The sequence below is a fragment of the Muntiacus reevesi genome, chromosome X, assembly GCF_963930625.1.
Source record: "Muntiacus reevesi chromosome X, mMunRee1.1, whole genome shotgun sequence".
Classification (NCBI taxonomy): Eukaryota; Metazoa; Chordata; class Mammalia; order Artiodactyla; family Cervidae; genus Muntiacus; species Muntiacus reevesi.
Window position 1 is genome coordinate 21,754,125 of NC_089271.1, and position 12,183 is coordinate 21,766,307.

Genomic DNA, 12,183 nt, shown 5'->3' on the forward strand with positions numbered 1-12,183 from the left:
ATCCTCCACTCCTTGGAGGAGTTAGTAAGTTTCAAAGTAATGTTTCAGTGGGATCAAAGTGTTCAAAATGGAAGTAAATACCTTCCAGTTAGGAGGCACTGAAATACCTTTTGATTGAAGATCTCCCAAGCACACTGTGGTAGTGGCCACCCCTTCAACTTCTCTATATCAAGAACAAGGAAACCGGTGGATTCTCTACTTTCTGGAGGTGATGTATGAAGCCAAGACAATGGGAAAATCCTGAAACAGTAATAGTATGTTTATAATGAGACAATTTAGGCATAGCTTTAATATATTTGGTTGATTGATATGGTAAGACAAATGTATTTCAGTATAAAAGGAAATAAAAGATTTCTGGGTCACCTGGGGGATTATTCTAGAGACAAATATGCTTTGGCTCATTAATCCAGTAACAATGCTGGCACCATTCCTGGCATCTTGGTTCTATCGATTGTATTTAATATTAACATGTGCATGTTCCATTTGTGTATTGCTATCTTACCAGCTGCTATCAGTTCTCGAAGATCAACAATTTAGGAATTAGATTGATGCTGCAAGAAAACAAAGGTGACTTGTAATTTTTAAATCTGATTGAAATTTGGAAAGTCTCAATTCTCCTTCATATAGTTTCCCCCACCATCCTTCCTGGCTGACTGACAAGTCAAAAGAGACTCCTGCCATTCCCACCAGCACTGGGAAGATGGAGTTCAATGAACTGTGCATTAAGAGGTCACAAAAGCAAACACAAGGCCTACATACAGAGAACCAACACACACAATCACATACCATTCCTCCACCGGCAGAGGACAGAGATTACTGCATTACATGTCTCCCACTGGGAGTCAAGAACTGGAAGATCTATACAAGCTGGGAGGCAATGGCACAAAACAAGGGGTCATGGTCATTGTTTTCTTTTGTATGTCTTCTCATTAGTCAGGCAAACTATTACTTACAAGTTTTGTTCCCTGGGCTGGCGACAGAAGCATGATGTCTCAGCTTCAGAGCCACTCTTCTTTTTTAATTAAAAAAAAATGTTTGTTACTTATTTTTGACCGCATTGGATCTTAACCATGGCATGCAGGCTCTTCATGGTGCTCGGGCTTCTCGCTAGTTGTGTTGAACAGGCTCAGGCTCCAGAGCGCATGGGCTCTATGGTTGTGGCTAACAGGCTGAGTTGCTCCACAGCATGTGGGAACTTAGTTCCCTGAACAGGGATCGAACCTATGTCCCCTAGAGCCACTCTTCTTAATGCAATCTTTGGAGACTGCCAGCTGATGCTAAGAAGAGTAGGTGGTTTTCCTTAACACACACACACACACACACACACACACACACATAACATGCACACACATACATGTACACTCAGACACATACCATATATACACACAGGGAAGGGACACCAGGTACACTTAAACTGTCACTCAAATAATATAAGGGAAAAAAAAGGACAATTTTTTTAACTTAGATCTTTAATTATGTACATAAATAGCAACATGAGAACGAGGAGTTCTAAGGCTTATACATTATCTCTAGGTGGAAGAATTTCAGATTAGTCCACTTGGAGAATGGCATCACCCAAGATAACAAAGAGGCCTAGGATAGTTTTTCCAGAAGAATGCCAATTTACTACATTCAATACTGACTTCTCTGCCATTTTTCTGTAGAAATACTGGTTTACCATATGGAGTTTCCAATGTTTACCTATAATTAAAAGAAAATAAAAACATAAATACAGTGTCCTCCCAGATAAAAACAGCTCTAAGAGTTTGCATTTTTAAAACTTCTTAGGTTTAAATAGAGAAAGTCACATCAAGTACATATATTACCATTACATGACATCACAATGAGCTGGTGAAAACTGTAATTCTTCCCATTTTATAAATGAGTACACTAAAAACCAGAAAGGATTTTGGTTTACCTTTTATTTCCAATACTATATGCTGATTCTCGACTGGCTGTGTACCTGAGATAAATTAACCAGATGGATATGTGAATAAACTAAAAATAAATGCTTAAATGGTACAGCACACACTACATTCCTCCCCTTCTGAAAATCAAACAACTATATTTCCATCCATCAGATGGGGGAAAGCACGATGATATCACAGCTAGAACTACACATACCTTTCCTCACATGACCCCATCATTCTTTTCTCGAATGAAACACACATCAAATCCAAAGATACAGCAAAGACAAGCCAACTCTTCTTCAGATTGCCTTTCTCCTAATATGTAATGAATCTACTCAGCAATTAGAGATTTATAAAAATTTTAGAGGCCAGTGACTACTTCCTTGATCTTTTAAAATAAAACTAAACATTTTTAAACATGTAAACTACTAGTTTACCTTTTCTATCTCAGTTTATTAATATATTTTGAACTCCTCTAAGAATTCAATAGATTTACTGCATTGTTAAAAAAAAAACAAACTTCCAACTACCAACAATCTATATCAATAACGTTTTAATAACAGATCATGGCAGTCCATACTAGCAAATTATTAAGCAGCTAAAGGAGGAATAAGTACCAACAGGGAAAGATGTACACAATATATTCAGTGACCAAAAAAAAGCAAGTTATTGTCTAAAATAGATAACTAATGAGAACCTACTGTATAGCACAGAGAACTCTACTCAATGCTCTGTGGTGACCTCCAGGCAAGAATACTGAAGTGGGTTGCCATTTCCTTCTCCAGGAGATCTTCCTGACCCAGGGATCGAACCTGGGTCTCCTGCACTGCAGGCAGATTCTTTACCATCTGGGCTACCAGGGAAGCCCTGTCATTGATAGTTGATTCACTATGCTGTACAGCAGAAACCAAGGCAACACTGGAGAGCAACTCTACTCCAATAACAATTAATTTCAAAAAAGCAAGTTAATTCATTCAGCATAACTAAACATAGCAGTGTCTACAAAGTATTGTTACCAAAAAAATTGAACCTAAATCTGATTAAGCCTTCAAATCCAACAGTCAGTTTATGGGAAATGCAGAGAGGAGAGGAACCAAGAGATAAAACAGAATGACACTAAATGGATACACTCAGCCACTGCCAGAACATGGGAAATTTCTGAAAGACAAATAAGCCTGGTTTTTCAACAAATAAATGATAAGAGAAAAATGAGGGAGAAGGAACTATTACAGCTTAAGAGGGACTTAAAATATCTGAAAACATAGTTTATATCTTTATAAAAAAAATGAAAGAGACTTAAGAGACTCATCAGTCAAATGCAATGGCAGATCTTGTTATGATCTTGACTCAAACAACCAAAACAACTGTAAAAAGTTATTAATGAGATGATCAGGGGAATCTGCATACTCAATATGAAATGGTATTAAAGAATTAGTATTAATTTCTCTAGGTGTGATAATAAAATTGCAATATGTGCCTGCATGGAGCTTTCGGTGTACTTGCAAAATAGTACAAGGAATATGATCTCATTCTATCAAAAACCCAAAAGCATATTTGGATGTGTGTGTGTGTGTGTGTGTGTGTGTGTGTGTGTATTACACATAGAGAAAAAAGTTTGGAATAATATACCAAACTATTAACAGAAATTACCTCTGGGAAAGGAATGGAAGACAAAACAAGCTTTCAAAACATTTATCTAAAAACAATTCTTTACAGCAAATATGCATCATTTTTATAATTAAAAACTACATTTCCAATAAACAACTTAAAAATGAAATCAAGGTTGTATATACAATAAGCTGAACTCTGGCACGGAACATTTTTGAAATGAAAGGAATATGTACACAGTTTCCCTATATTCTATGACTCATTGTCCCTAGAGAGAAATATAATCATATCCAGTGTCAAATCTCTGACAAACATGTGTGACTTCTTGGCTGCTTACCCACTAGTCACCCAGATACACATCTGGCCCTACTCCCCAAAGATGCCAATTCTGGGGTGGGGCTTAAGCCTCTGCTTTTCAACAATCTCCCAGGTAATCTGTATCACAAAATGTGAGAAATGCTGACTTAGGGTTTCTATGTGAAGGGCTAGGATGTGAAAGAGGATCTGAATTTATTTTCTGTGACCGCTAAAGCAAGATCAGATCACTGTGTAGGAGTTATAAGGAGACATATTTTTGCTTAGTAAAAGAAACAGCTTCCTAAAAATTAGAACTGCCCAAAGATGGCTGCCCCGTGGGGTGCTTTTCCTATCAGGGAGGTAAAAAATGGGAACACACAGGGCCACAGAGAATTTTGCTTGAGGCTGGGGGTTATACCAAATACTTCTTTTCAAATTCTAAGATTATATGACTCTCTGGGTCTCCAAAAATATGGGGACAACGTGAGAAAGAAAAACCTCAAACCCAGAGTTTTCATGAGTTTTAAATAGCCATGACTTACAATAAATGTAACACTGATTTTTTTTAAAACAAATTTCTATTATAAAAGAAAATTCATATTCATTGCAAAAATTTAAAAATACATAAAGTTATATAGAAGAAAAAGTATAAAAATCATCTATAATCCTACTATCTGAAGATACATACTTAAATTTTTTTTGTATTTTCTGGTAATTATCCTCTCTAAAAATGTATTATACTAGCTTCTTTTTTCATTTGATAATTGTGCATGTGTGTGTGTGCTAAGTTGATTCAGTCATGTCCAACTCTTTGCAACCCTATGGACTGTAGCCCCACAGGCTCCTCTGTCCATGGGATTTCCAGGGAAGAATATTGGAGTGGGTTGCCATTTCCTCCTCTAGGGGATCTTCCCAACCCAGGGTCTGAACCCATGTCTCCTGCATCTTCTGCATTGGCAGGTGTATTCTTTACCACTGAGCCACCTGGGAAGCCCAGTCTCAAGTTACTCAATCTTTAAAGAAAGAAAATTACACCTGTGAATTCCCTATGTCACTTATTCTATATAATCTTGAGCGTCTCTACCAAAGTCATGCATTCAGCAAATGTTTATTGAATGATTATTAGGTGAATACAAGTGTGCTGACTATAGTGAAATGCTGTCTGAAAAAAGTAAGCTTAAGAAATGATTGTCTGAAATAGGTTTGTAGACAAATCGCAACTGTCGAGTTCTAGCTTGTCTAAAAAACGCAGGTACTTCTCAGGAACAAACACAATTAAAGAAGACATAGCACTTAAGCCTAGAAATTAAAGATGAAATGAAATATCATCCTGGCCCTTATGTTTCCACCACACAAAGTTTAAACAGCTATAATTAACTTAATTAATTAAAGACAAGTCATTTCAATTGGTGCTAATAATGCTAAAAATAACCACAAAGTTTTTTTGTTCTTTACCTGATTAAAATGGGCAGAGCATGGAGTAGTCTACTTATTTCCAGGTGAGTTCTTCACATTTCCTGACTTGTAAAACAGAAAGCAAGAATATTAATGCAGTTTGAAAAGAAATAGTAAAACTTCTAAAGAAATAGTGCACTGTTTCAAAGTGCACATCTTCACTATTTGAATATTATCTGATGCAAAGTGACCCATGTCTCCAGAAACTAAAGGAATTACTAGGGCTCCCTGAGGGCCCTGTTGTAGAAACTGACTCAGGCCCAGAGGAGAGGAGGAAATAAAACTCCATTAATCCTCACTACACAGATTTGGCCAACAGCTGATTTGATAAAACATCCAATCAACAGTGAAAAGATTTCTTCACTACTTTATGTCATTGTCCTTGTTAAAGAAGGTTACTGAATCACTTTGCTGTATACCTGAAACTAACACAATATTGCAAATCAACTAAACTGCAATAAAATTTAGAGAAAAAAAAAAGAACAGTCATTATGATTGGAACATCAAAAAAAAAGGGTTTACACATATGGTAATACTTCCTGTAGGTACTCTACTCTGTATATCATTCACTATAGGGGTCAAATCACAAAACATGTTTATTCTGAAAGAGGTTATAATCAGACCACACCCATCCCGCCTGGCTGTCATCTGAGAACATATAATTAGGTCATGTCATCCATGAGAAGTGATGAAGGAAAGGTTCTAGAGGGAAAAATTCATGGGCTACATGTATAAGACCTTACTTTCTTTCCCATATGTTCTTAAGACTGTAATTCTGAAAACACATTAATAAGACCTGATGTACATCAAGGAACTGAGCTCCCATGAGTGGCAATCTGAAAAACACTAGGCTGCATTTGGGTGAAAATGGGGCTGTGATTCTGTGGGCGACTTGGTGCAGGTTCTCCTAGTGGCCTTCTCTCAAAGTTACCCATGAGTGAAGGAGGAGGAAAGTGAAAAAGCTGGAACAAACGCCTAACCCTATAATTTCAGAGCATGGTTTCTAGCATTGCTTCTATTTCTAAGCAATGTCAGGCTTACTGTACAGGCTAAGAACCTGTCTCTAAGCACAGTGATCATACATTCTGCTTTGCTCCAGTTATCCATACTGGTTTATACCTGCTGTTTCAGTATAATTAATAAGTGTCCCCTTTCACTCTCAAGGGTATCCTGTTTTGGATGACAAATTACATGACCACTGTATCTACAGACGACAACCACTTGATGCTGGAGTTCTAGGAAATAAAGCAAGATGTATTGCTTGGTGGATCATTATACAATATCCAGGTCCACTTGCTGCTCTGAATCTACAGGACTCAGTGCCTATGTGCCTTACTCTATTCCTCCAGAGCCTCTTTCTCACACTGTCACGCACACACCAGAGGCCTTCTTGTTGTTGCTCTTCCAACTTGCCAAGTTCCTTCCTGGGATAAGACCTTTGCTACACAAATCCCTTGACCTAGACTGGTCACTCCCAATTTCTGCCTGGCTAAATGCTACTGATTCTTTAGATCAAGGCTTTCCTCTGTCCTCTGCCCTTCTATTCAGATGAGAATCTTTATTCACATTCATAGTACCCATGCACTTCCTGATTTGTGGAATTCTTTCATTCATGTTTGAATCCTTCACTAATATATGTTTCACAAGGGCACAACATCCCTAGGACCTCTTAGCACAGAGCATTCAAACATTTGTTGAATAAACAAATGGAATGAGGCAGAACCTAGAAATCTGATGAGTGTTTAAAAAAAGTTTGGGCATGTAATTAATGAAGAGATAAAAACAAGTTTATGAAGATAAGTGAGATAACCATGTCCAACAACTGGGTGTGCCATAAAAATCATGTGCTTCTCTACCAAGTTAAATGTATTTCAGGTCTGAATTACCTTAACATAATGCTTGCCAAGTACTTTTAGTGATATCTTATATATTCTACTATGGGTATTTGCCAGCAACTCGATCTCAAAAATATAAACTGCTAAGTTCATAAGCTTGTTAATCTTTTGGACATTAAAAAACTGAGCACATAAAAACATTCTTCTGGTTGAAGAAAACAACTCTGTTTCTAGGAAATTTTTCTTGTTTGATTACGTATTACTTATAGTATAATAAAACATGACAGTCAAATATCTCACTAATGAAATAGTGAGTCCATCCACGCTATTACAAATCAGATCTCTCTTGGCAGAAATCATCATGATTTCAGCAAAAACAATATTCTGACTTCAAAAGACAGTTTGTGACTTAGCACAAGCCAGAAATCAAGGTTTTTTTGCATCTCCAGACAGTTTTATTTAAAATATTTTACAATGCAACCATTCTCCTTATAATCTAATTTTAATATATATTGGGTTTCACTGTTCTTTTTAAGTCAGTAATGCATTTTAACCCAACACATCAAAAAATATTATACTATTATTGCAACATGCAATCAATATAACATCAATCAATATTAAAATCCTGAGATAGTTTACAATCTTTTTAATTTAGACCATGTCTTCTAAATTTGGTGTGAATTTGCCCTTATAGCACACTTCAGTGCAGATCAGTTACACTTCATGTAGTCCATAGCTGGTGTCTGCCATATTAGATTGCAAAGAGCTACAGAAATTAATCAAAATATTTATTTCTAATTAATATGAATTGCCATATGAAGGGGCATTTGTAGCTAAACCTTTAAGGTATATTAACCCACTGAAATGTCTGAGCCCTTCACTAGCTGAATCATTTTGATCAATTACTTAACTTCTCCAAAATGCAGTTTCCTCAGTTATAACATGGGGATAATAATAGCTGGCTTAAAACTCAATGTTCAAAAAACTAAGATCATGGCACCTGGTCACATCACTTCATGGCAAATAGATGGGGAAACAGTGGAAACAGTGGCAGACTTTGTTTTCTTGGGCTCCAAAATCACTGCAGAGAGTGACTGCAGCCATGAAATTAAAAGATGCTTGCTTCTTGGAAGAAAAGCTATAACAAACCTAGAGAGCATATTAAAAGCAGAGACATGACTTTGCTAACAAAGGTCCATATAATCAAAGTTATGGTTTTTCCAGAAATCATGTATGGATATGAGAGTTGGACCATTAAGAACGCTGAGTGCCAAAGAATTGATGCTTTTGAACTGTGGTGCTGGAGAAGACTTTTGAGAGTCCCTTAGCCAGCAAGGTGATCAAACCAGTCAATCCTAAAGGAAATCAATCCTGAATACTCATTGCAAGGATGGATGCTGAAGCCAAAGCTCCAATATGTTGACCACCTGATGCAGAGCTGACTCAATGGAAAAGACCCCGATGCTGGGAAAGATTGAAGTCTAAAGGAGAAGGAGACAACAAAGGATAAGAAGGTTAGATGGCATCACTAATTCAATGGACATGAGTTTGAGCAAACTCTGGAAGATGGTGAAGGACAGGGAAGCCTGGCATGCTGCAGTCCACTGGGTTGCAAAGAGTCTGACATAACTGAGTGACTGAACAACAAATAATAGAACCTGCTTCACAGACTCTTCCTGAGCAAAGAGTTTAGCACCCAGGGCCAAGCTCCCAGCAAGTACTCCATAAATGTCACATATCCTATGTGGTAGGTCACTTAACTTTTTTAATGAGGAAATAGAAGGTAAGGAAAAATGACCTGTCAAAACCCCAATGAAATTCCAGTTCACTGGATGTGGTAGGCAGAATAATGGCCCCGCAGAGGTGTTTGCATCCTAATCCTGGAAACTGTGACTGTGCTCCTGTACGTGGCAAAGGAGAATTACAGTGGCACTGGAGTTAAGGTTGCAAACCAGCTGACCTTACGATAGGGAGATTATCTTGGATTATCTGGGTTGGCCCAATTGAATCACATGGGTTCCTATAGCGTAAGAGAACAGAAGACAGGGTCAAAGAAATAGGACGTGAACAGGGCTCATCTACAGAAGCTGGCTTTGAAGACGGAGGAAGAGAGCTGGGAGACAAGGAATGCTGCAGCCTCTAGAGGCTGGGAACTGCCCTCAGCTGACAGCCAGCAAAGCAGACCTTGGTCCTATAACCGCCAAGAAACTGAATTCTGTCAACAACCTGAATGAGCAGGAAGCGGATTCTCCCCTGGAACCTCCAGAAAGGAATGCAATCCTGCTGACAACTTGATTTAGCACTGGACGTCCAACCTAGAGTCTAAGAAAATAGATTTGCATTCCTCTCAGTCAGTAAAGTTGTGGTCATTTGTTACAGCAGCAAAAAGCAAACTAAAACAGATACAGGGACTTTTGACTAATGAGTATAATAAGCTCTATGGCTCCATTTTCCATCAGGAGATGTTACCTTCTCCCGTGCAGATGTCACATGACATCCATCATGGCTACCATGTCTAAAGTTGGTCCATTTTCTCTGCTTCTGACATGGATAAACCCACTGAATTGTCGAAACAACCCCCATTTACCAGAGCAATTTCCCAAGGTTCCCTGGTGGCTCAGCTGGTAAAGAATCCGCCTGCAACGCAGGAGACCTGGGTTCGATCCCTCAGTTGGGATGATCCCCTAGAAATGGGAAAGGCTACCCATTCTGGTCTTCTGGCCTGGAGAATTCCATGGACTGTATAGTCAGTCCATGGGGTCACAAAGAGTAGGACTCAACTGAGCCACTTTCACTCACTCAAGGATTGTAAGAGGTGGGGGTGGGGTGGGAGTTGGAGAAGAGTGTCCACTATGGAGTCTACTCTCTTGGCTACCAGGTCACGCTGAATCCTGCCTCGTCTACATTTTCTGATACCAAAAGTGTATGTCTTTCAAAAAAAGGAGAGACTTTTTCTTTCAGGATTTCTTACTTTTTATTTTGCTAAGTAATATCGTTTTTAAAGGACAAAAGAAAAATCATTGCCTGGTACCTTTATTTCTTAGCATTTTAATAACAAAAACTAGAATGGGCAGAAATTCTGAACAAATTTAGCTTTACAGAAAACCCACTATATTGTCCTTATTTTTATTTTATTGTGGTAAGAACACTTAATAAGAGATCTGCTCTCCTGACAAATTTTAAAGTGTACAATATTGTAATGCTAACTACAGGCACTACGCTGTACAGAAGATCTCTAGAATTATCCATCTTTTATAACTGAAATTTTATACCCATTAAATAGCAACTCCCCATTTTCCCCTCACCCCCAGGCCCTGACAACTACCATTCTACTCTGTTTCTATAAATCTGACTGTTTTAGGTACTTCATGTAAGAGGACTCAAACAGTATTTCTCCTGTGACTGCCTTATTTCAGAGATGGTCATTTTAAAATCATATCACTTACAGCTAAACTTGAGTGTGTTTAGAAAGCTGAGGAATTTTGAATGGAGGAAGAGAAAACAGGATTTACTCAGGATGGTGGCCACTGTTGCCCTTTTATTTTCCTGCTGAGCTAGCAAAGGCTTGAATACAACTATTAAAAGCTCAGCATTAGAAATTCTGCTCAGTTTTCACATTAGTAACAGGTTTATATTTCTTTATATTTTCCTGCCCTTCAAAGAAGTATTAAGTTCTTTGCTTTTAGTTATTGTTGGTCTTTAACAGTCATTCCATAATTCTTTGATAGTAAATTGTCACAAGTTTTTAAAACCTAGTGAAAATTAAACATGACTTTTACTGAAACACATTGCTGTGTTTGGTTAATTTAGAAGACAATTCCAAAAGGGCCATCTGTGACCCTGGGGCCTGACACCCACCACTGGCCTCCATCTCTGAAACTCAGACTTTGGGCTGGGACTATTCTGAAGGGATTTCAGATTAGCAATGAACAATCAATGAATAGTTTCCTGCTTTTATTAAGTGCCTAGAGTCAAAGAGTGAAAACTGTAATGGAAGCGATCTATGAATCAATTATATTAAGAACTCCTGATCATCATCATCAAAGGACACCAAAACTGAAAAGACTAGCCTCAAACCGGGAGAAGACACCTGCAAACAAGTGACTACAAATATTAGTATCTAGGAAAAAATGAAGACTTTTACATCAATCATTAAGAAAGGAACTAATGACCCACATAAAAAATGTCAAAAGATATGAGCAGGTATTTCAAGAAGAAACCAATAAACATGTGAAAAGATGTTCAACTTCGTTAGTAATCAAAGGAATGTACACTAACACAACAAAGAGAAATTCTGAGACCAATGTGACATGCCAGACAGCCAGGAAACTATTGCAGAGTTCTTGCATCACATCAGGACACAAAGCCAGCTTCTACCAGCCAAAATGAGCAACCTGAACTCCAACAAGGATAGGAATTACAAAGCATTCAAACCCAAATATGTCTAAATCAACAAATGCAAAATGATTGTTAAAAAAAAAAAACTAGTTGGAGACAGTCTGAGGATGTGAGGGAACAAATTTATTATTCTGAAAGCCAGACAAATCCAAGAGAAAAGGCTGAGCATTTATCTTGTCTTTCCTATAACTAACTAGTTTATGAGGGGAAGGAGTTATCTATTCAAGTGCTCTAGCCATCATGTGAAAATGAAATGACAGAAATAGAATATCACCATTTTCCAACTCCCAGTGAATCAGTGAGTCTAGGTATTGATCCTCAACAGCCACTAACACCAAACTGGTAAAGTGAAACAAAAACTTAGGCGCCTGCAGAGACCTACGATAACACAAACTTGGTTAGGCAGCTTGTGGACCCAGCAGCCAATCTTCAGGAAATCTTGAGAGAAGAGAGGAACACTTTCAACTGCACCCAAGTGTGTAATCAGTAAAACCCAAACTGCTGGAAACTCTACAGGTCCAACATGCCAGGTTCTTTTAACAGAGTAAGGAAAAGAAGAGGATGGAAGGAGAAACTGTAGATTAAAAGTGACTTAGAAGGGGGAAAAAAGCCTTAAAAGAAATATCAAGTCAGAAATAATAGTGGGCAAGACTAAAGAGACAGGGATAGATACTTAGGTG

At 37.9% G+C, this 12,183-nt stretch overlaps 1 protein-coding gene across 2 annotated transcripts in view; it reads right to left on the reverse strand.

Moving 5' to 3' along the window:
* Positions 1-1,450: 1,450 nt before the first annotated feature.
* Positions 1,451-12,183, reverse strand: part of APOO (apolipoprotein O) — a 56,951-nt gene continuing 46,218 nt past the window's right edge. The window contains exons 8-10 of one of the 2 annotated variants that reach the window (XR_010660404.1): positions 5,271-5,336; positions 1,919-1,963; positions 1,451-1,701 (exon numbers count right to left, since the gene is read on the reverse strand). Coding sequence is in view for 1 of the 2 variants with exons in the window: in XM_065915290.1 (XP_065771362.1) it covers positions 5,301-5,336 (36 nt within the window). In the remaining variant the exon portion in view is untranslated. The remainder of the gene's footprint in view (positions 1,702-1,918; positions 1,964-5,270; positions 5,337-12,183) is intronic. The other variant, XM_065915290.1, reaches the window with a different exon arrangement.